Source organism: Chlamydomonas reinhardtii, chromosome 7 (genome assembly GCF_000002595.2).
Source record: "Chlamydomonas reinhardtii strain CC-503 cw92 mt+ chromosome 7, whole genome shotgun sequence".
NCBI lineage: Eukaryota > Viridiplantae > Chlorophyta > Chlorophyceae > Chlamydomonadales > Chlamydomonadaceae > Chlamydomonas > Chlamydomonas reinhardtii.
The window spans coordinates 5685577-5708259 of record NC_057010.1 but is presented as its reverse complement, the minus strand read 5'-3'; the positions used below and the strand labels follow the sequence as shown (position 1 = coordinate 5708259).

General features: G+C 66.1%; 4 protein-coding genes across 4 annotated transcripts; 3 read left to right on the top strand and 1 right to left on the bottom strand.

Annotated features, from left to right (window-relative positions):
* Positions 1–1673: 1673 nt before the first annotated feature.
* On the bottom strand, positions 1674–4867 carry CHLRE_07g352650v5 (uncharacterized protein). The gene is made up of 4 exons (XM_001692447.2): positions 3453–4867; positions 2836–3128; positions 2423–2516; positions 1674–2125 (listed from the first exon to the last, which is right to left on the bottom strand). Exons 1-4 carry the CDS (start codon positions 4497–4499, stop codon positions 2051–2053), a joined length of 1509 nt encoding a protein of 502 aa, XP_001692499.2. The 5' UTR covers positions 4500–4867; the 3' UTR covers positions 1674–2050.
* Positions 4868–5017: 150 nt separating this feature from the next.
* On the top strand, positions 5018–11563 carry CHLRE_07g352600v5 (uncharacterized protein). The gene is made up of 17 exons (XM_043064591.1): positions 5018–5175; positions 5378–5453; positions 5706–5823; positions 6034–6184; positions 6446–6523; positions 6730–6885; positions 7072–7191; positions 7375–7405; positions 7579–8330; positions 8449–8565; positions 8729–8875; positions 9064–9089; positions 9209–9360; positions 9576–9631; positions 9825–9899; positions 10087–10254; positions 10571–11563. The coding sequence occupies exons 1-17, from the start codon at positions 5113–5115 to the stop codon at positions 11168–11170; spliced, it is 2886 nt and encodes a 961-aa protein (XP_042923159.1). The 5' UTR covers positions 5018–5112; the 3' UTR covers positions 11171–11563.
* Positions 11564–11617: 54 nt separating this feature from the next.
* CHLRE_07g352550v5 (uncharacterized protein) lies at positions 11618–13423 on the top strand. The gene is made up of 4 exons (XM_001692562.2): positions 11618–11843; positions 11999–12115; positions 12346–12444; positions 12671–13423. Exons 1-4 carry the CDS (start codon positions 11721–11723, stop codon positions 12773–12775), a joined length of 444 nt encoding a protein of 147 aa, XP_001692614.1. The 5' UTR covers positions 11618–11720; the 3' UTR covers positions 12776–13423.
* A 54-nt stretch (positions 13424–13477) lies between these two features.
* On the top strand, positions 13478–22373 carry CHLRE_07g352500v5 (uncharacterized protein). The gene is made up of 10 exons (XM_043064590.1): positions 13478–13622; positions 13688–13739; positions 14014–14238; positions 14411–15978; positions 16188–16400; positions 16618–18148; positions 18422–18653; positions 18887–19013; positions 19166–19333; positions 19674–22373. Exons 1-10 carry the CDS (start codon positions 13584–13586, stop codon positions 20778–20780), a joined length of 5262 nt encoding a protein of 1753 aa, XP_042923158.1. The 5' UTR covers positions 13478–13583; the 3' UTR covers positions 20781–22373.
* Positions 22374–22683: the final 310 nt, after the last annotated feature.

The following is a 22683-nucleotide window of genomic DNA, read 5'->3' as shown; positions in this document are numbered from 1 at the left end:
CTGGGCTTAGCAGCTTAGCACAAGCCGCATGCATTGCCCTCGGACGCAGCAGGGCTCATCAGGGGTGCGCAGTGTTAGGTAGGCAACAGCACCAAGGTGACATACGGTGACGTGGAATGCCCCCCCCCCGTGCCCCTCCCCCCGCTCCCCACGAACGGCTGCCCCCTTCCCCCAGGCACACCTCTTACGCAACCCTACATCTTCAGCCATCGCTTGTAGATGTCTGCTGGTGCCGCGTCCATAGGCATCCCTCAGTCTTCTCCTGTGTAGCCCAGGCCCCTGATGTGGTGCACACATGCAATCTGCTGCTGGTTGCAAAAGCGCAGGCACGCTACCTACGGGGCCTTGGGTATACGCACCTCTCTGATGTGCCTGAAGCTCCAGCTGAAACTGGGTAGGGTCATGAGCCCCCTTCACGGACATGCGAGGGTCCACCGCCGTGAGGCCCAGGCTTCGAAGGTAGCCAGTCTGCGCACCTGCAGCCGACAGCTGATGAATTCAGCTGCTGGCTGCAGGTGCGCAGACTGGCTACCATGGTAGCCTGTGCCACACGGCGGTGGACCCTCGCATGTCGGTGGAGAGGGCACACGACCTTGCCAGGTTTCAACTGGAGCTTCAGGCAGATCAGATAGAGGGCATCGAGGCAAGCCGCAAGGGGCAGGGGATAAGCACGCGGGTTGGGGCTTGCTTGGCATCGGGATCACGTCGATGGGATGCTGAAGTCATTGTTTGTGATTCACGCGGCGGTCCGGAGACCTGCCGACGGGCTCGAGGCCAGCACATACGCAGCTGAGCTGTTGCGCGGGTCATGTCACGCGCAACAGCCATCCTCCGGATGTCTGGCCGCCCGAGGCCGCCAGCCGTGTGCAGGGCCACATTAGGGCTTTCAACTGAGCAATACGGCGTACCTTGCGCGTTCGCTTGGTTCATACCGTAGAGGAGCTCAGCAGAAACCGCCCGAGAGCGAGGCCAGCAGCCGCAGCAGCAGGCCAGGCGCATGGTGCGGACTAGCCAGCAGAGCACGGAAGCGTTGGGGAGAGCTGGCTAGCCAGGATATAACACTCAGTTGTTCCTACCGGTGTACAAACAGGCGCCTCGTTTGCTAATGGAGTGTCGGCCCCGACGTTGAGAAGCCTCAATGGATGGAAGGGCTGACTCTTGCGAGGCGTGTGGCGGTCCACCGTAAGAGTTACGTTAAGAGTGATTGATGTAAAGGGTTGTAATGTGTGCTTTTATATTGGGTTTGATGACCGATTCGGTCGCGTCCTCCGTACCGCATGAAGTCGGTGGGAACAGATGGGAAGTGGGCTGGCCGCCAAAAGGCGCGCGCGTGTCGAGATAAAATGCAGACCGTCTCCGACTGTTCATTACGGGTTCTGAAACCTCCCCCACGGCCCCTGCCCCAGCCCCTGTCGTGTCCACCCCAACCATCGCGGGATGCCAACTCGCTCGTGATGGAACATGGCAAGGGGCAGGAAAGCGTAGTCCCGATGTGTGTGGCTCCCACCCGTGCCCACATAAATGCGTAGCAAGAAGGGACAAGGCATTGGTGCGTCGTTCGCGCGCTGTTACTGTACCGACGGTAGCTGGCAGGTTGTGTCGTCTGCCGCTCCTGGCCGCGCAACCTGGTCCCCTGCGCGCTTTTGTACCCCGCTGCCCCGGCACACTCCCCTTCGTGCCGGTAGTTACAGCTCTCCTCTCCTGGCTGAGACCCTCTTTGGTCGTCCAACGGACACCCTCGGACAGCCCCGGCCAGCCCCGGCCATGCTCGTCAAGCGATTGTGGGTTGCTTGCAGCTGCACGTGGCTTGTGTAACTGTACAATCCGTCCGAGGTCCCGAGACCGTCCGTATGCACGTTGCGGCACTATAAGCCAAGCGCGTCATCCGTCATGATGCACGATTGCAACCGCATATGCCAAAACACCGCCCAAGAGGCCAAGAGGCCCTCATGCAACATCCACTGCAACCGAGGGCTTCCACCCACTGCTTTCCCAAATGCTTTGCCCTTCCCGCGCTGCCGCAACCAGCTGCACAACACGCCGCCGCCGCCTACGGCACACGCGGCAGCCACTCTCCCGCCTGAGCCCGGAAGAAGTCGGCCTCGCTCACGTACACGGCGCGGACCTGTGGGAGACCAAGCAGCACAGGAGAGGGCGATGAGTCAAGAGCGTGCGCCAGAAGCGTGCGTGCCTGATACCGTGATACGACGTAGGTGTGCATCCGTGCGCTTTGCAGGCAGCTGAAGCAAGTCATCACACTCGCCGCCATGCCGCCCCCTCCTCCAACACCGCTTGCGCCACGCGGCTGCGTGTCCACGCTGCGCCCCCCCCCCCAAACCCGGCCCCGCCCCGCCCGGCCCTGCACACGCGCCCCCAACAGCGCACAGCGCGCCCGCTGCTCCCTCCTGGCACCCACACGCACCTTGTTCTCGTCGAACATGCGCCCGTCCATGGTCTGCTGGCAGCGCTGCGCGTCCAGCGGCGAGGCGTACTTGAGGTACACGCGGCACGCCTCGCTGCGGACATGAAGAAAGGGGGTGAGGGTGCAGGCAGAGGGCGGGGTGAGGCGTGATTACGAGGCGATGGGTGCTCAGGAGCAGGGGTGCAAAGCGACCAGCGCAAACCTCCCCGCTGCGCGCAGGTACCGGTGACAAGGTGCGGAACCAATCGTGCAGTACCGGCACAAGTGGCCGCTGCAGATCACACAGGACAGTACCGTGGCAAGCTTCGTCACCCGCCAATTTGAACCCCGGAGCGCCCGGCCCAGACGTGCGTGTCCACTGCACCGCACGACGCCGCACGTGGGTGCCTCGCACACACCTCATCATCCCTCACCTGTCGGACACGGTGGGCGGCGGCACGGGGATGGTGATGCCGGTCAGGTTTCCGAACTTGCTGGCCTCCTGGTACACGTCCGTCTGCAGCTCCCGCCGCTCGGCGTCCACGCGGACCGAGCCCACGTTCATCACGTTCTCCAGCAGCACCACGGTGGTCGCGCCCGCCGGCGCGCCCGGCACCGCCGCCGCCGCCGGCATGGCCGCGACGCCGCCAGCGACCATGCCCGGCACGGCGCCCGGCATGAGGCCCGGCACCGCACCTGGGACGCCGCCTATCGTCTGGGCAAATGCCTGCAGCACATGACGAGGGGCGGAGGAGGTATGAACTGCTTGCCTGGCCCATGGATGAATTGGACACACGTGAATGCTCCCTCATATTCGCCCTCGCCCGGCATCCACAATAGCGCCCATCTGCCACAGCTGCCCTACTGCCTCAGCCACACCTCCTGTTCACCGCCCCCGTGTCAGCCTCCGCCCCCGCTCCTGCCCCGGCCCCCGTCCCCGCCCCCCCCCCATCCCGCCGCCACCTTCGCTCGCCCCCACACCCGCTCGCGGATCCCACAACCGCCCCAGCCCCGACACCAGCAGCCCCCGCCCCCTCCCTGCTGGTCGCACCTGCGCCGCCGCCAGCTTCTGGATGGCCGCCGCATTGGCCGCCGGGTCCTGGTAGCCCTTGGCGCGCTCCACCGTCATGGGCTTGCCGCACAGCTCCATCTTGTGCAGCTGCGTGGCAGCTGCCGCCAGCTCCGGGCTGCGCAGCTCCACGAATCCGTACTTGCCGCTGGCGTCCAGACGCGCGGTGATGACGGGCGGGTTCACCATGGGGTCGGGCACCATGTTGGCGAGCACGGCGTTGAAGAGCTCACGCAGCATCTCCGCCGACACCAGGCCGCGGTTGAGGTTGCCCACAAAAATCTCGCGAGCGCGGCGGTCGCCCAGCGCCGCGGCGCTGTTGGCCTGCGCCGTCAGAAGCTGCACCTGCGCCTGCAGCGCCTGCTGGGCCTGCAGGGCCTGCTGCGCCTGCAGCTGCGCCTGGAGCGCCTGCTGCGCTTGCTGCGCCTGCAGCGCGGCCAGGTTAGCGCCGGCCAGGGGCGGCGGCGCGGGCAGGCCGCCGGAGGGCAGCGGTGGCGGCGGCGGCAGCGGGCCGCCGAGGCCGGGGATGTTGGCTGCAGCGGGGCTGCGCTCGCGGCTGTCGCGGCGGGCACGGTCCCGCGAGCGGGAGCGCCGGGTGCGGTCGCGCGAGCGCGAGCGGCGGGCGCGATCCCGAGACCGCGAGCGCGAGCGGGCGCTGCGCTCGCGGCTGCTGCGGCGCCGGCGCTCGCGCGAGCGGGAGCGCTCCTTGACGACGCGCTCCCGCGACCGGGAGCGGTCCTTCCGCCGGCGCTCCCTCGACCCGCTGCGCGAGCGCGAGGCCCGCTTGGTGCTCCGCTCCCGCGACCGGCTGCGGCGCTTTGCACTGCTGCGTTCCCGTGAGCGCTCCCGCTCCTGGCCCTTGCTGCTCGCTGGTACAGGCGGCGGGGGTGGGAGCGCGTCGCCGTTCAGGTCCGGTGCGTCCGCAGGGGCAGCCTCCTCCTTGGCCGGCTCCTCGGCCGGCTTCTCCTCAGCCTCAGGCTGCTGCTCTACTTGCTCCGCTGGCGGAGCGCTACCTTCTTTATCCGACATACTTCTTCCTTGCAGTTACCCAGCGAGCACAGCTGCGTGATGAAGGCGGGCCCTTCCAACGCCGAGCTGCAATGTTGACCAGAGCAAAGCTTCAGAGCTTGCTGCTGTCCAGATGGTGTAGCCGCAGCTGAAATGGGGTGAAAGGGGCGGGATGGGCAGGGAGGGCGAGGGGAGGGCGGGGCGGGGAGGGACGGGGCGGGGAGGGCGGGAGGGATAGTCTCAGGCCTCTTGCTGAAGGAAAAGGGAGGCGGGCCCTGCGCGCGCTGAACTTCCGTCGCGGATCGTTTCTGGAAAATCAGAGTCGGCGCTGGGTCTCTCGGTCCGTCGGACCCTGCTGACTAAAAGCGTAGGCTGTATGTGATTGGTCCTAGTCCCCGCCTTTAGGTCTGCATCGGCTCTAGCGGCGGATACAAGTGCTGGGGCAAGTCCGAGCCCCCATGCAAGAGTCCACCGAAATCCCTTTGCCTCGCCTCACTGCACCTTTGTCATTTTTCTTAAAGCTTATATGTCTATAATTCCATGAAAGGGTAGATGGGCTCTTCGCGCTCCCGCGCTCCACGCTCTTTTGCGCAGAGCCCCTACCGAAGCAAGCTCTCCTAAGCTAGCTTCCATAATGGCAGCCCAGAATGCAAACGATGAACTCTCTGAACTGCGCATCGTCTCCCCTGACGACGAGGTGCGTAGCGCACGGCCCCGCGAGCTGGGTTCTGCAATTATGTGCTACATTACTGGTTTGAGCATGCTGGGACGGGCGAATAGTGCATGGGAGCCCGAGACTGCACCGGACCCACGGTTCAATCGTGGGTGGGGCACAACACAGCTAGGCGCGTTCAGGCCTGTTGCAGCTCCCGGGCTTAGCCCCGAACGCATCGGTGCAGAAAATCATCGCTGCTGCCAAATGGACGCCGCGCCTGGAGCTGGCGTGTGAGGGCAAGCGCTGCTTGCTGCTGGGAGGTGCGAAGGAAGGGACAGCATGGGGAGTGGCGGTAGCGCTGCCAGGTGCCGGACTCGTGTATGGCAGTGATGGTTGCACTTACCATACGGTAGTCTTTTGCACAATTCGCCGTTGTTCACTGTGAGCTTGTGCACAGGCGTGTTGCGGTCTTCCCGCGCAGTAACAGCCCAGCAGCAGCCCAGCCGCAAGCTCTCTGCATGGCCGTGTGCCGACCGACGGAGGGTCACCAATGCGCCCTGCGCCCACCACAGGCCACCAGATCGCCACCAACACCATCATGGTCTGGTGCACATGCGGCGCTGCCGACTGCGACCACCCGGACGGCTCCCGCCTCATGGCGCTGGACTCGTGGGTGATTGAGCACTGCAGGCGAGTGCCCGCCGCCGACCGGATGCAGATCCATGCGGACATGGTGCACGTGCACATGCACATGCACATGCGGAGACGGCTTGCGCACCTTGCCGTACTGGTTCGGTCCCTGGTGCTTCCTAGCTCTTAGCCAGCGGGACGCCTGGGGCATATGCAGGTTGCACCCGCCGACCCACAACTCCTGGTGTCCGTCAACCGCGTTTGCAACAGGGGCGAGGACCTGGCCAAGTACGAGGACGCCGACGAGGACGAGGAGGGCGGCGGCGGCAGCGAGGACGGCGACAAGCTGGACAAGCTGGACGCAATGGTGATGGAGGCGGCAGTGGTGGTGCGGGTGGAGAGGAACGTGCTGCCCAAGCAGGTGCGTGTTTGGGGTGGGGATGAGGCGGGGTGGGGTCGGATGCGGATGTTGCGGTAGTGGGCAAAGCATGGGTGAAGCAGTTGCTGTCTTCGGTGCAGCTTGGTGGGGCCGGCCAGTACTGTTACAGTCTGCTGCGATGGTGAGGTGGGACTAGGTGTGGCGGCGCGCAGGAAGGAGCTTGTGCGCGCGACTAGCTTGTAGTATGGTTGGCGCACGTGTAGTTCAGTGGCTAGGTCGTGCGTGTGTGTGGCTGGCTCGCAGGTGTCTCTGCGGCAGCTGCTGTGCAACGTGCTGGTGTCACAGGGCGGCAACAGTCTCCTCAAGGGCGTGCACTTCTGGGTGAGTGAGCGGCAGAGGCGTGCTAGCGGGTCGTGCCTTGCTTTACATACGGCACGCCCACAAACACAAGGCCGGGCCGTTTGCATCTCTTTGCGGAAACGCGCCCTCCCCTTGCCTCTTTCTAAACTGCAGTGCCGTGCCGCCGTCCCGCTGTGCCGCTGCCCTCTTGTAACCAATGCAATTTGCGCCGCTGCGCCGCTGTGCAGGTGTATTGGTACGACCAGGCCATTCCGCGGCCCCAGGACCGCGAGTATCGCGGCATCGGCACCAGCTGGGTGCCGGGGCCGCTGGCGCGCAAGGATCTGGGAGTGTGGTACAAGGCGCGCATCATCAAGTGCGACGCCACCGCCGGCACCATCACGGTGAGCTGGTGGCCTGCCGGCGGCACGGCGTGTGTGAGCAGCGGTGCCCTACCCATGCATGCTTCAGGCGTGGGGACGGAGGACAGCACAAAAGGAAAGACTCAAGACATGACAGTCTCTAGTCCTCCACCTATGTACTGTGTGCTGTGTGCTGTGTGCTGTGTGCCGCCTCACACCCCCGCTCAGGTGACGTACGACGTGGACAACAGCCAGGACGAGATGTACCTGCTGGTGGCCTTCACACACTTTGGCGTGGAGCCGCCAAGCCGAGGCGGGTGGCCCGTCGTGCTGCCCGACATGGAGCGGGTGCGGGATTCACAGGGAGCACAGGGGGCAACGAAACTCGCATAAGAACTAGGCATAAGGATGCAGCGGGCGGGCGGGGTGCAGCGGGCGAGGACCGGGGAGGCTGTTGAGGTGTGCCGCCAGTCGCTTGGTGCGTAGCGTGAAGTGCCACGTGCAATCGTTGCTTGCGGCGCACCCGTGCAGGTGGCAACTCTGGGCATGCCCGGCGCTTCAAGTGAGTCCGTGAAGCACTTGCAGCGCGCTGACGACTTGGCTTTGGTGCGGTCCCTACATCTTGCGCCTGCCTTACACCAATTGTGTCCCACCAGCCCCACCCCATCCCTCCCAGCTCCCATCGCCTGACATGTGCTCACTTAATCCCCCTGCCCGGCCCGCCTGCTGTCGTAGAGTCTGGCAAAGCCAAGCTGAAGACCGCCAAGCGCCCTCGCGATGAGCTGGGGGACTTCGTGGTGCCGCTGGACAGCGAGCGGCCACCGGCTAAGAAGCCTGCCACCGCCGCAGCCAAGGCGAGCGGCGGCGAGGCTGTGACCAAAAAGAAGGCAAAAGCAGCACCAGCGGCGGCGGAAGGATCGGCAGCGGGAGGCTCGGGGTCGGGGGCAGCGGTGAAGAGTGGTGGAGGGGCGTCGGTTGGGACAAAGCCCGTTCCGGCCGCTGCCAAGCCGGCAGCAGTGGCGCCCAAAAAGGCAGGCGCAAACGCAGCAGCCGCCAAGCCGGCTAACGCGGCAGGTAAACCCGCGGTCGCGGCCAAGGCCGCAAAGCGTTCAGCGCCGGTGCCTGTGGAATCCGAGGAGGAGGATGAAGACGGCGACGATGAGGATGAGAAGCCAGATGCTGCGACAGCGCCCGCGCCAAAGCCCGCACCAGTGCAGGCAAGGCCTCCCGCCAAAGCACCTGCGCCGGCCGCTGCAGCCGCAGTCCCTGCGGCCACGGCAGCCCCAAAGCCATCACCACCGCCGCTGCCTCAGAAGCCACCGCAGCAGAAGCAGCCTTCCGCCTCTCCCGCTGCACCCAACGTACCGGCTGCCGTGACGTCATCCGACCCCCGCAGCCGCCCGGCCACTTCCACACTCGCACCCGCGCCTGCGTCTGCGCCGCCGCGCCACGAGTTTGAGCCGCTGCCTCTGGCCCTCACGTCACCGGTGGGTTTCGTCGACAGCTGGGCACAAGTTTTGAATTGCGCTACATGCCTGCCTTGCTTTTGCTCGACGTTTGCACTCACCCGCGTGTGGATGCGTGGCGCCCCGTACGTGTGCACAGAGCGTACCGAGCCCCCCGATGCCGTTGCCTCCCAGTGCGGATCAACGCAAGGCTCTGAAGTCGGCGGCAAAGTTGCGCCTTGGCTTCTGCCGCCTGCTTAGCGGCAAGGCCGAGCAGGTCAGTCCCAACATACAAGCCCGCCTGCATTTGCTAATGCGTCTGTGTGTACCTCACCGGCAGTGCCATCGTCCGGGGTTACTCAATGATGTGTGATATGTTGCCGCTTTAGAAGCACACCATAGCACACCTTTCCGCACATTTATTCTGGGCGTTGCTGCAGTTTCCTGTCTTCGCATTCAACGAGGTGGACGCCGAGCAGCCGCCCAACTTTGACTACCTGTTGCATAATGAGGAGGCGGTGGCGGCGGAGCTGGCGGCGGCGCAGCAGATGCAGCCCGGCGTGGCGGCGGCGCTGAAGGACCTGCAGGTAGGGCTGGCTTCGCATCATGCAACACATGCAACATGGTGATGCAGTTGGCGGCCTTGGAGGGTAGCCTACCGTGTGTGTTGCAGCATCGGTTGTCAACAAATTCCATTCGTGTGCCTTTTCCTTTGCGCTGCGTTTGGCCACCTGCACATTACGTAATCCTTTCTTTGTGCTCGTCGTCCCCACAGGACCAAGCCAGCGCATCACAACCACGGTAAGTGGCGCCGGCGCGCATGTTGCTCACCACATGGGGCCGGCGCCTGCTGTCCTGAAGACCTGGACGCATGCGTTATGTTGAGGCGCTGAAGGCACATTGCGGCGCACCGTACGCAGGTATGGTGAGGCGTGTGGGCGCTGCTACCACAGCGCCGTGCGACAGCGGGAGGAGCAAGAGGACGCCGCGGCCGGCAAGGCGCGCCGGCCGCCGCTGTCTGAGCCGGCCAGCTACGACGCCAGCGGGCGCCTGCTCATCACACGCCCGTTGGGTGGGTGGTGTTGGTGGTGGTGGTGGTAGGCCTGAGGAGAACTTGAGCAACTTGGCGCGCTGGGAGCAATCCGACAATTAAAAATGAGCTCGCTGACAACCGGACGCCCATTAAGCAGACGTAAACGTAAAAGCTGCGGTGTAGAACTATACGTAGCTACAGAGCAAGCGCCGCCGGATTACTGCACTGCTTGGTGTGCGTATCTGTGTCTGTAGGTCTACACGAGTGCAGCCCGGCCTGCAGGGACGCGCTGTGCCGCGCCAACATGACGGTGAGGCGCCGGACCGCATGAGGACAGGGCCGCGACTTGCATGCGTTACATGTGATATGGTCATATGGCAGGGTGCTTCCTGCTGCGTGGTGGATCTGCACAGGGTGTGTGGACAAGTTAACCTGGGGTCAGCAGCAAAGCTCAACGCTGCATTCTGTTATCACACGTTCTTGTCACCCGTCCCACGCCGCAGTTATCTCTGGGGCTGCGCCGCACGCTCGAGGTGTTCAGGACGCCGGACCGCAGCTGGGGCGTGCGATGTCGGGAGGTAGGCCATTGCAGCGCGCCACCTGTCGCTCGGCGCCTTTCAGCATCCCTTCAACCCCCTGGTAATCGGTTGCATCATCCTGCATCAACCTGCCCACTCACAATGCACCTCCACTGATCAACCCACATCAACCGCTGATTAGCCGCTCAAGAACCACCGCTTACAACACCCTCGTCTGCCCCTGCAGCCGCTCTCACCCGGGGACTTCGTGGCGCCACTGGTTGGGCGGCTGGTTCCGGCGGCGCAGCTGCTGCTGCGGGAGCAGGGGCCCGGGCCGGCCGCCGCCCTCGGCGCTGGCTCCGCGCTGGCGGCCCCCGGTGTGGTGCTGCTCAACCACTTCTTTGAGCTGTGGGAGGTGGGTGGCGGCGGCGGTTCAGCGGGCGGCCCAGAGGCAGCCCGCTGCTGGCGGCTGCAGGGCAAACGCGTGAAGAGGATTTGGGCGTGTGGCACTGCGAGGATAGCTGCAGACAGCATCTGGCCCCAGGCGGCCCGCGCGGAGCGCATTCCGGTGTTTGCTGGGGTGGCAGTACCGGTGAGCCCAGTGCTTACCCTGCCGATTCCACTCACCGCATGCACTTGCCTGTGTGTCTGTGTCTGTGTATGTGTATCTGTGTATGTGTGTGTGCGCGTTTGAATGTGTGCGTGTGCATGTGCACACATTGCGCGTGCAGGCTGTGTACTCGCGTGGCCTGACCTGGTGCGACCAGCACGTGCGCACCTGGCAGCTGCCGCCCAACCCGCTGGCGGCGGCGCTGGTGGACGGCTCCGCCTACGCCGACCTGCCGCGGCCCCCTGCTGACAGCAGCATCGGCAGTGGCAGTAGCAACGGTGCCGGTGGCGGCGGCAGTAGCAACGGCACCACCAACCCAGCTCCGCCCGCCTCGGCGCTGCGGCGGCCGCTGGGTGCCATGTTGGCGCTTGACACGCGGCGTGCCGGCAACGTGGCACGATTTGTACGGCACTGCTACGGCAGGCCGGGCGAGGGAGCCGCTGCAGCTGGTGGCGCGGCTAGCGCCGCAGCTGGAGGCGGGGGCGGGAACGGGGGCGGGGACGGGGATGGGGTCGCAGGCGTAGGCGGCAGTGGGCCGGCACTGGTGATTCAGCCGGTGCTGTGTGGTGCGCACTGCCGCAGTCCCCTGCTGTACTGTGTGGGGCTCTACGTGGCCAGGCACGTGCGGGCGGGCGAGGAGCTCACGTGCGACTGGCGCGCGGTGTCGCTGGCGCCTCTGCCGGGGCCGGCGGCCCGGGTCGGGGCGGTGGGGAGGGGTTGATGCGGGGGATTGACTCGGGCATGAGTGCTGAAGGGCCTTGCAGGCAAATTGACACGCAACGTGTAGCGCGGCCAAGAGCATCGGGATCGTGCCTATCAGGATTTAGGTCAAAACGAGTAGGTAGCAGATGTTGTTTTTGTAGTGTCGTAGCTGGCGGACCCGCAAGGCCTTAACTGAGATCATTAGGTGACCGCCTGACGGGTGCGAACAAGGCGGGCGTATATGCAGGAGCAAGGCAGGAGCTGGCAGGAGCAGGATAGGGGGTCCTTGCCCGTGGATGAGTGTGATTTGCACTGTGCATGGCATGACCGTGAGCTGGTGGTATCATTAATGGCGGGGACTGTTTCTGCGCAAATGCGGGCGGGGAGTACGGCTGGGCGTTAGAGGTGGTTGCACCAGGCCGCCAGGCCCAAAACTCCATTCGATTGCGGGCTGCTCTTGGGATAATCGAGTGCTATGTGGCACAGTAACCCGCTCAATTAAACGCTCAAGACAAACATCAACCAAACCGCTCAGCTCGTTCTTGCTAAGAGAGCAACACCTCTTCACAATGGGCCACGATAGCGACGAGCTGGTCGCGCCTGAGCTCTCGCGCGTCGATCCTAGCTTCGTCGCTGATGTTGTGAAGAGTGGCGACAAGAAGACGCTCATTGTGGACGTGCGCGACGCACACGTAGGTTGTGCGTCGCGTAGGTTCGGTCACATGCATGGCAGCGCGGTTTTCGCACTGCACCGTTTCTCAGGGCTTTGATTATTGTTGCAGCACCCAAGCCGCTGCCGCTTATGAATGTGCCTTACATGGCACCCATGGTCCCTTGCGGCGTGCAGGAGGTGGCCGAGGGCAGCATCAAATCCGCTCTGAACGTGCCCTCGTCAGTGTTCAAGTCGGAGGACAAGTCGCAGCTGGACGCCGTCATCAAGGAGCAGCTGGCAGGCGCGGAGCAGGTGCGCGTGTGTGCGGACAGCGTGGTGGGCAGCGCAAGTGACGAACGTGGGTTCCGAAGGGTGGGGGCGGTTGTTCGACGGAGTGTGTTAGATAGTGTGGAAGCGTGGAAGTGGGGCGGGGCGTCTGGCGCTGCCAGGTGCTGCTGGGCCGAGCATTTCCACGTCCACCTTCTTGTTGGCTCTTGTAACCCCCGTATGCCCTGTCGTCAAACCTGCCTGTCACGTGCAAGGTGGTGGTGCACTGCCACTTCTCCAAGGTGCGGGGCCCCACGTGCGCCCGCGCCCTGAACGAGCGGCTGAAGGCGCTGGGACTGGACAACGCACCTGAGGTGAGGCGAGTGAGGCGGATGCATACTGAGTAGCCTGGTGGTTCGAGCGACCATTGAATGCGGACGCTGGCTTAGCCTTTGCTGGTGCGATTGTGCGTGCGTAGGAGCGGGACATTGCCCCATGTCGTCCCAATCGCCCGCCTCCGCACCCTCCGTCCCTCCCGCATCAATTCGGCTCTTATGGCCGCTCCAACCTCATTATACCGGACTTTCCTACGTCATGCAGGTCAAGGTGCTGGCGGGCGGTGTGGCCGGCTTCATGGACAGCTACAAGGGCGACTCGGAGGTGGCGGTGCTGCCCGCGCAGGGCTGGGACCCCGCGCAGAAGTGATTGGGGGCTCGCTAGTCTGGGGGGGAGTTTGGCGGGGCACAATTTGCCAGTGTTGGCGACAGTGCCAGTATTACAATTGACCGGTGTATAAGTTACTGCAGTGGGAACCGCGCTAGCATTGCAACATGCAGATTAGGACTTAGTCTATGAGTGGCATGGCTCCTGAATAAGGCGTGATAACGGGGAAGTCGATCACAGACAGGGACGCAATGGTACGGAGTCATAATATCACCTGCGAAACACAAGCTGTACTGTGCAACCAACAACGCACGAAGGGTATTCGTTGGAATCGTAACTTGTTTGCGTGCCTAGGCATTGGATTGGTCGAGCAACTGGCGACAACCGGCAATGTAGGATGCGTGCCGGTGACTCTTATGCCTCCTGGTCCTATTTACTGGCTTTCTAGAAGGGGTGATAGGGCGGCTGGGAGCGCCGGAGGGGCCAGCCAGCAGTGACAGGCTACAAGGGGAACGAAGGGTGTGGCGTGTCGACTTTCATGACAGGCGACGACTTCAGGTTCAAAGAACAGACGTTAGGACATGCTGTATTATACACAAATGTCTTGTAGATTATCTGAACCGTAAGGGGGCAAACGAAACAGAGACTAGCGAAGGGTGGCCAAACGGCAAGCAACGAATTGCTAAGGGCGACCAGCATACTGCATACCTAGTCGCATATAACGCATAAAGTTAGCATGGAGATCACACGGCGAGCAGCAGTTTTGGGCCGCGGCCCTCCGGCCGCTCAGCCGAAGTAATGAGCCCCGCGCGTTCTACTGTGTAAATTGTCTTCATCCTCAAGCATCAATATGGTTGGAGCACCAAAAGCGTGGGAGCGCCATTGGGAGGTACGTGTGCAACACTCGCCGGTCCCCTCGCGGGGCTCCTTTGACCCAACTTCATATGTTTGCAGATTATCGACCGCGTGGGACTTCCGGAATTCACGCCGGACCCAAAGCTACTAAGTAAGCAGCCGGGCTAGCAGAGTACAGGGCGGGGGTCAACAGGGGCCCTTGGCACGGGGCCTTGGCATGGGTGCACATCCTATGGACTCGTGCTTCGGTGCGTCGTGCGGGAATCGGGCGACGCACAATCTTGGCAGTACATGGAGGCAGGCGAGAATAGTACAGGACAAGGTCGAAGCGATGTGCAATGGGCAGTGGGGGCCATGCTGGTTGTCCAGCACCACACCACACACACCTCGCGCAAGTTGTAACCCTCAACCGCACACACCTGCAGCTGATGTCATGTTCCGCGCGGGTGTGGCGCCGCCGCCGTCCCCCAGCCAGCTGCGCCAGAGCGCCAAAGCTCCGTCCTCGGGTGCGGGCGCGTCTCTGTCCGGGGCCGCCACGACTGGCGGCATGGGCCAGCCGGCCTCTGCAGGCGCGGGCGTCCTGGCCGGCAGCGGCGGCGACCCCGGCCGGCAGCGGCGGCAGGTGCCTGGCGGGCCCACGCAGCAGCCAGGTGGGAGCTTGGGGCGCAATAGCTGCGGATAATGCGACGTAGTGGAACGGGACGGTTTGTGTCCTGCACTAGGTTGTTGGCGAGGCCCGAGCTGTCCCTGCAAAGCGAAAAACCTTTCACACTCGGTACCTGCCTTGCTTGCATGTCTGCAAAACCGGGCATTACGACACAGGCATCCAAAACCGGAAGCTGCGCTCGGGCTTGGTGAAGCAGCCGCTCAACCGCTCAGCGCACCCGCACCCGCACCCGCAGCAGCACCACCACCATCAGGCCGCGGCTGAGGAGACAGCAGCAGCGGCGGCGGCAGCGGCGAACCTGCAGTACCGGCTGTACCTGCAGCAGCACGCCTGGATGGGCGGCGTGGAGGGCGCGGAGGAGGGCGCAGAGGCGGAGGCAGTGGCGGCAGTAGCAGTGGCTGCTGCCGGCGGCCTGCAGGGTGCGGGCGGTCGCCCGCACACGGCGCCGTCCGTGCCTCGGCTGCAGCTGGGCGCGTTGCATCAGCCTGCGGGGCTGGAGGGGTCTGTGGGGGCGGGCTCGCTGACGACGGGCTGGGAGAGCGCTGCTGCGGCGGCGCTGGCGGACGGGTCTGTGGCGTCCTCGCAAGCGCAGATGGGTAACGGCCTAGTGGGGCCGTCGGCCGCGGCCTGGGCGGCGGCGGAGCAGTCGGCTGCCAGGGCTGCAGCTGCGGCGGGTACCAGGAGTGCCGCCAAAGCGCCCCAGGATGAGGATTCGGAGGCGGCGGACTCTGGAGTGGCTGACGGCGTGATCCGCGGGCTGAGCTTGGTGCCCCAGCCGGCTGTGTCGCCGCGCAAGGACCCGCACGAGGCGCAGCAGGTGGCGGGCGGCAGGCCCGGCGAGGCGGCGGGAGGCGGCAGCACGGCGCAGGTGGCGTATCCTCTGTCGGCACGGGGGCCCGGGGCTCGGCAGGTCGGCAGCGGCACAAGCAGGGCGTCAGCCCCGTCGGTGAGCGCCAACACCAACGTAAATGCTGCTGCGGCCGGTGGCGCCCTGTCGCTGCGGCTGTCGTCCGCACGGCCGACGGCACCCGGCCGCGGCGGCTCGGCGCTGCAGGCGCAGCCGAGCAGTGGCGCCGCGCTGTCGACTGCGTTCTCCGTCGCGGCGCCCGGCTTCGCAGCCGGCGCCATAATGACGCCAACAGCGGTGGCGGCGGCGGCGGTGCCGCTGCCGGCGATGCCGTCGGTGTACATGCCGTCGCCCAGCGCCATCCCTCCGCGTGAGCGCTACCGCGGCATTCTGGAGCGCGTGGGCCGCATGGCGGAGCACAGCCGCCAGGAGCGCCGCCGCCGCCGCACCGGCGCCCGCGCGGCGGCGGCCGGCTCGGGCGGCATCCGCCGCCGCCCCAACACCGCCACCGCCTCATCCGCCGCCGGCGGAACCGGCGATGCGGATGGGGCTGAGGACTCCTCGCCGGACAGCTCCCCGCGCGGGCTGGGCGGGTGGGCGGGTCGCTGGAAGGCGCCGCTCGCGCAGTACACCGACTCCGCGGTGGTGCAGGCGGGTGGCCTTGCGGCCGCGGCCGTGTCGGCGCCCGGCAGCGCCAGTGCGCGGCGGCGGGCGGCGGACGAGGAGGCGGCGGCGGAGGCGGCGCGGGCGTTGGGGCCGGAGGAGCACGCGGTGTGGCAGCTGACACGGGCGTTGGACGAGCTGGGCCGCTTCAGCTGCTTGGATGCGGTGGCGGGGCACACGAGCGGCATGACGGACGGCTCGGTGCTTGCGGAGGTAGGGCAGGAGCAGTTGGCAGGCGCAGATGTAAGGGGCGCCGGGGCTGTGCAGGATGCGTTGATATGCTGACGCGCATTTGGCTGCCTCCTTTGTGGTGCTTGGCTGGCAGCAAGGACAGTGGGCCGTACGCCTTTGCGTTTATCAAGCACATGGCTAAGTTATAGATTTGCGCCATCTCATCACCTTCTGTGACCTGCAATCTGCAGGTGGATGCGCGCATTGCGGCCATGCAGCGGCAGAACCAGCTGGCGCAGGCGGCCTGGGGCCCGGGCGGCACACGGCGCCGCGGGCTGCTGCCGCCGCCGCCGCCCGCCTTCCCGGTGGCGGCGGCGCGGGCGTACCTGTCCGCGGCGAGTGGCGGCGTGGTGGGCCTGGAGGCGCTGGAGGAGGTGGTCCGGACCATGCGCGGGAAGCTACAGGTGGGTGGGACTGGAGGCGTTGGGGCTGACAGCAGTGACAGCAGTGACAGAAGCGCCAGGGGGTGTCATTTGGGCGGCGTGTGGCAGCGACTGAGCGGCCGCATTAGGGGAGGGGCGCACGAGTCAAATCAGGCAGGTGAAGAGTCTGAGAATACAAGCAATTTACATTACTTACGGCACTTCCTGGCGTGGCCTGTGTAACGCCGCACGCTTGCAGGTTCTGGTGGGGCGCGAGGGCGGCGACCTGCGCCAGGCGGCGGCGGACGTGCTTGCATCCATGGGGGCTGCGTCACCGCCGCCGCCGCCGCCACAGCACCCACAGTCGCAGCCTCAGTCGCGGTACCCCTCACCCGGTACCTCCTTCAAGCTCGCCTCAGGCGCGGTGGCGGCCGCGTTCGGAGGGTCGCCGGCCGGCGGCAGTCCGCCCTCCGCGCCCTCCCGCTCCGCAAGCACCTCGGGGGCACGACACGCCTCCGGCGGCGGCGCTCCGCCTTCCCGCATGAGCAGCAACGGGGCCGGAGGGGCCTGGAGCGGTGCGCCGCCGGGAACGGCTGCGGCACGGATACGTGCCGGATCCAGCATGCGCTCGCTCAAAGTCAGCTTCTCCAAGCTCTCACCCGAACTGGTCGCTACCGCGCTTGCCGAGGACGACGAGGAGGATGGCAAGTCGGCGCCAGCCGTTGCCGCTGGCGGCAGCGGCGCTGCTGGCAGCGACGGCGTCAGGCCGTCTGCTGCGGCTGCCCTGGACCCTTCGGCGAACCCCTACCCCTCGCTCACAAGCCCCGGGAACTCCGACACAGCCGCTTACGTGGATTCGTTGCTGTCGCTTCCCGGCCTGCCCCGCGGCCAGGCCGGGTTGCCGCTGCAGGGCCGGACAAGCCTGGGAGGCAACACCGCCTTTGGCCTTGTGGGGCATGGGGGCCCGATGCCGGGCAGCGGCGAGGGCTCTGCCTCGGTCCTGCACCCCATGCAGTCGGCGTTCTTCGGCCGAATGAGTGTCAGTGGGGTCGGCGGCGGCTCCGGAGCCGCCGCCTTCATTAGCCCTGCCGCCACCAGCCGCGGCGGCGGCGCCACCACCAGTGGCGCTGGCGGCGGCGGCGGCGGCGGCGGCGGTGGCGGCCTGCTGACGTCGTCCAGTGGTCTGGACCAGGCCTGGGCTCTGTTGGAGTCGCTCATGATCCAGCTGCATGACTCACACGCGGCACGTGCCGACCTGGTGGCTGGCGTCGAGGCAGATCAGCAGCAGCAGCAGCAGCAGCTGGGCAGCGGCGGAGTCGCAGGCGGCGGGCCTGGCAAGGGCGGCTCTGTCGTTGCTGGCGGCGCCAAGACGCCGCGGATAGGTGGCACGCCGGCGGGTGGCGGCCTGTCCGCTGCCGCCGCCATGGCTGCTGCGTCTGCCTCGGGCGTGGGCGGCGGTGGCGGCTCCGGCGGTGGGGCGCAGTTCCGGGGCAGGAGTGCTGTGGACCGACTGGTGAGCCTGATGGACACAACACTGCAGCTGGGCGGCGGCGGAGGCGGTGGGGTGGAGGGGGCGGGCGCGGCGGCCGGAGGCGCTGGGCAGGGCAGGGCGGGGAACGGCAGTGGGGCTGGCGGCAGGCTGGAGACGGCGGAGGAGGTGGCGGCGGCGGCGGCGGCTCCGCAGCTGGCTCGCAACGCGCTGCGTGCTGCAGTGGCGGCGGCGCTGCAGCCGGGGCACACGGAGCAGGTGCTGTACTTCATCACCCGACTGGCGCTCATGCTGCAGCAGGGTGAGTCGAGTTGGATGTTTGGTAATCACACGCACACACATGCACACACACGCACACACGCACCACGCACACACACAAGCACATACACGCACACACACACACACACGCACACGCACATACGCGTGCGCACGGCAGCGCTTGCCTGTCCAGCTGACCTGACCATACTCAGCGCTGGCACCCGACCAACCCAGGCACGCCGCTGCTCCCTCTCCCACCCCCCTCTCCCTCTCCTACCCCCCACTCCCTCTCCCACCCCCCTCGCACCGCCCCCAGACCCGCGCCTCCCCCCCGACGCCGGCTTCCTGGTGGCCGCCGGCACCGACCTGCTGCTGGGCGAGCTGGCGTGGCTGCTGGCGCTGCTGCGAGCCAGCGGCGGCGCCGGCAGCCCACATCTGGCGGCGCTGGCGGCGGCGCTGCGCGGGTACGAGGGGCAGCGCGCGCACGCGGCCACACTGGCGGCGGCGGCGGAGCGGCTGGAGCTGGCGCTGGAGGATGCGGCGGACCGGTGAGGGCCCGGGGGGGGGGGCACGGGTGGGTTTGGGGGGCTTGGTGGGGGGGGGGTATGGGGGTTTTGTGTGGGGGGGGGGGGCTGAGTGGCAAGGGGGTAGGGCTGCGGAGCTTGGAGGCGTGGGCTTCCACATTACCTCTTACACCACCTACCCACTCATCCATGCGCCCCCTGCACCCTGTACCGCTATTCCAAAAATCCTTGCAACCCCCCAAACCCCTCCTGCACAGGGCCGCGCACGCCGAGCACCAGCTGTCCTCGCTGCAGTCGCTGCTGCAGCACGCCGGCAGCGACGTGGCCGACCTCACCCTGCACACCCGGGAGCTGGAGGCGGAGCTGGAGGCAGCCAGGGCCAGGGTGAGCCGCGGCTGCGTGTGTATGGGGGGGGGCCCTGCTGCGTGTATGTGTGGGGGGGGCTGCTGCAGGCGGATTGGGGCCTGGGGGTGCTGAGAGGGCTGGGATGTGTGGTCACTCGTCTCCACACCTCTGTTGTGTCCTCGCCGCCCCAGATCTCGCTCCTGGAGGAGTCTCTGGCGGAGGCCGAGGGCGACTTTGACCGGGTTGAGGCGGTGGCGGAGCGGCGGGCGGGGGCGGCGCTGGGCGCGGCGCGGGCCCTGGGCGGCGAGCTGCTGGCGGCCAGCCTGGCGCGGGTGGAGGCACGCAGCGTGGAGGTGCAGGTAAGGGGCGGGGGCCACATGCATGATGATGGAAAGAAGGGGGGGAAGAGCGTGAGGGGGGAGGGATAGGAGGGGGGAAGAGGCTTGGATTGTCCGGCCGCGGCGCGTGGTGGAGGTGGGGTAACGGCGAGGCGGCTGAGGAAAGAGCACGCGCTGACGACGGACCTACATATGTGTGTGTGCGTGTGTGTGTGTGTGTGTGTGTGTGTGTGTGTGTGTGTGTGTGTGTGTGTGTGTGTGTGTGTGTGTGTGTGTGTGTGTGTGTGTGTGTGTGTGTGTGTGTGTGTGTGTGTGTGTGTGCGCGTGTATGTGTGTGTCATGTGCCTGTCATCCGGCGCAGGTGGCGAGCGAGGGCGACGCAAGCGACCCACGCGCCCTCCCGCCCGCCCTAGCTGCCGGCCGCGACCAGTACTACCCCCTCACGCCCACTGGCTCCATGCGGGGACACGGCACAGGCGCAGGCGCTGGCGCAGGCGCAGGCGGCGGCTCCGTGCGTCGCTCCGGATCCTCCCGACCGGGCGCCGCCGCCGGCGCCGATGGCGGCGGCGGCCGCGGCGGCCTGCCCAGCAAGCGCGGTGGCAAGCCGGGCAGCCCCAAGCGGCAACGAGGCTCGGGCGCGGCGGCGGCCGCAGCAGGCGCGACGTCGCGTTTGGCGGTGGTTACGTCGATGCCGATGTCGGCGGCGGCGGCGGCGGCGGCGGCGGGGCCAGCAGGTGGTGGGTTGCATGGGTTGGAGTTGCTGGACGAGGCGGGGTCGGAGCCGGATGCATGCAGCACGCCTGGGGCCAGCATTGCGGGCGAGAGTGAGCCTGGCGGCGAGGAGCTCATCTACACACACGCGCCGGGCCACACGAGCGGCGACGGCGGCCAGCAGCAGCAGCAGCAGCAGCAGCAGTACCAGCCGTACCAGCCGTACCAGCCACAGCCGGGTCTACGCAGCCCGCTCGGCGGCGGAAGCGGTGGCGGCGGCCTGCGGCCGCAGAGCGCGGCGCACCATTTGGCTCGTCAGGGGGCGGGCAGTGGCGGTAGTGGTGGTGGCGGTGGTGGTGGCAGTGGTGGCAGCAGCCCCCCGCGCCGCAGCCGCCTGGGGCCGCGTCGCAGCAGCGGCACAGGCGACGAGGGGCCGGGGCCAGGGCTGTCATCGCCGCCCCACAACAGGACAGCAGCAGGAGCAGGGGGTCCCCGTGCGCGCCGCTCCAGCGAAGGGGAGCAGCGTGGCGGCGTGACGCTGCAGCCCCACTCGCCGCCGCAGGCGGGGCGGGGCCGGCATGCAACCCCGGCTGCATCCGCGGTGGGCGGGCATGCTGCAGGCAGCAAGCCGGACTCCAGCAGCGGGGAGACGGGGCCTGGCGGGGGAGGGGCGGGGAGGGGTGATTGCGCGGCGCCCCCCGTGAGTGCATTCCAGAAGGCGGGCCGGGTCGTGTTTGCGGACATTCTCGAGCGGTAGCTGGGTTGCGGCTTGCGGCTTACGTGCTGATTGGATTGACAGACTGTTCAACTTGATGGCGCAGAAGTTATTGAGTGGCTGCATCACTGGGAGCATTCATCCGATGTGCGCTTGAGGCAGGAGAGTATGTCAAACCTGTACGGAGCGGTCCACGAGGTGCCTGGCGCGATTTTAGTGTGTGGCTGTGTGACCGGTATCTATCACTCATCGCACACGGCGGTGCGGCTGCAGGACCTTGTGCGTTTCCTGTCGCTGCTGATTGACAGTTAACGCTGAAGTTGAGCGTGAGCAGGTGAGCCAACCAAAGTGATGGATTGCGTGGATGGTGAAGTGCACGGCGTGCGCAATGTAACTGTGTAGGGACTGCAGTGCCTAGGTGAGGGTATGGCTGCACGGGCCGTAAGCCAGCCTCGGAAGGTAGCAGTAATCGCATGGGGGCAGGCGGCAGTACCTTCCCTTCAGTCTGCCGGGATCAGGTCTCAACTCAACGCATAGTATTGTAACGCAGGATTTGGTGCGTTTGCTGTGCTGTGCTGCGCTGCTGAACAGCTAGAGTTGAGCGTTCGTGATGGAACATGGCAAGGGGCAGGAAAGCGTAGTCCCGATGTGTGTGGCTCCCACCCGTGCCCACATAAATGCGTAGCAAGAAGGGACAAGGCATTGGTGCGTCGTTCGCGCGCTGTTACTGTACCGACGGTAGCTGGCAGGTTGTGTCGATGTTTTGCTGACGCGCATTCCTCACGCTCCGGGCGCCCGGCCAAGGCGATAGCACCACACAGACTCAATGCGACGCCACACCGCGCGGATAGCATAGCCGATGCGCACCTGCAGGCAGTCGACCGGCGTCCACGGATGAGCTGTGTAGACGAGCACTAGCGTAATGCAACGGCGTGCAGCAAAACAATGGCCGGGCGACAGTGTGACAAACAGGGGCAAGAACAAGGCGAAGCAAAGCAGAAGAGGGGCCCGAATGTGTACGACAATTGTGGCGGGCAGGCCGAATGCGGTGCAACACGCCAACAACACAACCGGAGGTGAGGAAGCGTTGCTGATGGTGAGGATAGGTGCTGCGACGTTCGGTAGGGGAGCTGTGGCCGCGCACTAGTTGGGAGGAAGTTTCCGAGGCGTTGTTTCCGAGGCATTGTTTGTGGCTGATGTTTGTGGCTGATAAAGAAAGAAGCAGAGTTTCGGCTGTGAGCGGCTGGCGAGGAGAGGCGGGGGCTGTTGCGTTTTGGAAGGCGGGCGGAAGGCCGCACACGCCGGGAGTCGGGCAGGCTGTAGATTTTGCTGAAGCTGCGTTTGAGAAGGGAGCCGAAGGGACAGCTGGGGTGGGGCAGTTGGTGTGGGACAGCTGGAAGGGACAGCTGGAAGGGACTACTGGAAGGGACAGCTGGGAGGGACAGCTGGGAGGGGACAGCGGATGTGGGACTGCTGGGGTGGGACAGCTGGGGAGAGGCACGGGACAGCTGGGGAGAGGCACGGGACAGCTGGCATGGGACGCTGGGTGGCTGCAGAGGCTGGCAGCGCTGGGGCTGGTACGTAGGTGGGTACTTGGGTACGTGGCTGGATGGGGCCCGGGCTCACGAAGAGCTCCCCGGTGGCAAGACAGGAGGCGTCGTCTTAAAACCAGCAGCCCTGCGGCACGGGAGCGCGGCGAGGGGACACGCGCACACACACAGGGCAAAACACAGCCAGGACGAAAAGCCCGCCAAGGAGCCCGCCTACGCAGCCAACACGCGCCCGCCGCAAACAGGCACTCACACGCGCACACACAACCCACAAGACGGCCGAGAAGCCGGCGATCACGCACCGCACGCCCCACACACGGCCGGCGGGACAGCGCACTCCCGAAAACCAGCGCCCCTAACGCAAACCCAAGAACCCGACCCGCGCCGAACCGACA

Coding starts and splice junctions, on each gene's coding strand:
- CHLRE_07g352550v5 (XM_001692562.2), top strand. CDS start 11,721: ATGGGCCACGATAGCGACGAGCTGGTCGCGCCTGAGCTCTCGCGCGTC. Junction 11,844..11,998: donor TGGACGTGCGCGACGCACAC/GTAGGTTGTGCG, acceptor TGCGGCGTGCAG/GAGGTGGCCGAGGGCAGCAT. Junction 12,116..12,345: donor AGCTGGCAGGCGCGGAGCAG/GTGCGCGTGTGT, acceptor GTCACGTGCAAG/GTGGTGGTGCACTGCCACTT.
- CHLRE_07g352500v5 (XM_043064590.1), top strand. CDS start 13,584: ATGGTTGGAGCACCAAAAGCGTGGGAGCGCCATTGGGAG. Junction 18,654..18,886: donor CTGGAGGATGCGGCGGACCG/GTGAGGGCCCGG, acceptor CCTCCTGCACAG/GGCCGCGCACGCCGAGCACC. Junction 19,334..19,673: donor CACGCAGCGTGGAGGTGCAG/GTAAGGGGCGGG, acceptor CATCCGGCGCAG/GTGGCGAGCGAGGGCGACGC.
- CHLRE_07g352600v5 (XM_043064591.1), top strand. CDS start 5,113: ATGGCAGCCCAGAATGCAAACGATGAACTCTCTGAACTGCGCATCGTC. Junction 6,524..6,729: donor TCAAGGGCGTGCACTTCTGG/GTGAGTGAGCGG, acceptor GCCGCTGTGCAG/GTGTATTGGTACGACCAGGC. Junction 6,886..7,071: donor CCACCGCCGGCACCATCACG/GTGAGCTGGTGG, acceptor ACCCCCGCTCAG/GTGACGTACGACGTGGACAA.
- CHLRE_07g352650v5 (XM_001692447.2), bottom strand. CDS start 4,499: ATGTCGGATAAAGAAGGTAGCGCTCCGCCAGCGGAGCAAGTAGAGCAG. Junction 3,129..3,452: donor AGAAGCTGGCGGCGGCGCAG/GTGCGACCAGCA, acceptor CATGTGCTGCAG/GCATTTGCCCAGACGATAGG. Junction 2,126..2,422: donor GCATGTTCGACGAGAACAAG/GTGCGTGTGGGT, acceptor GGTCTCCCACAG/GTCCGCGCCGTGTACGTGAG.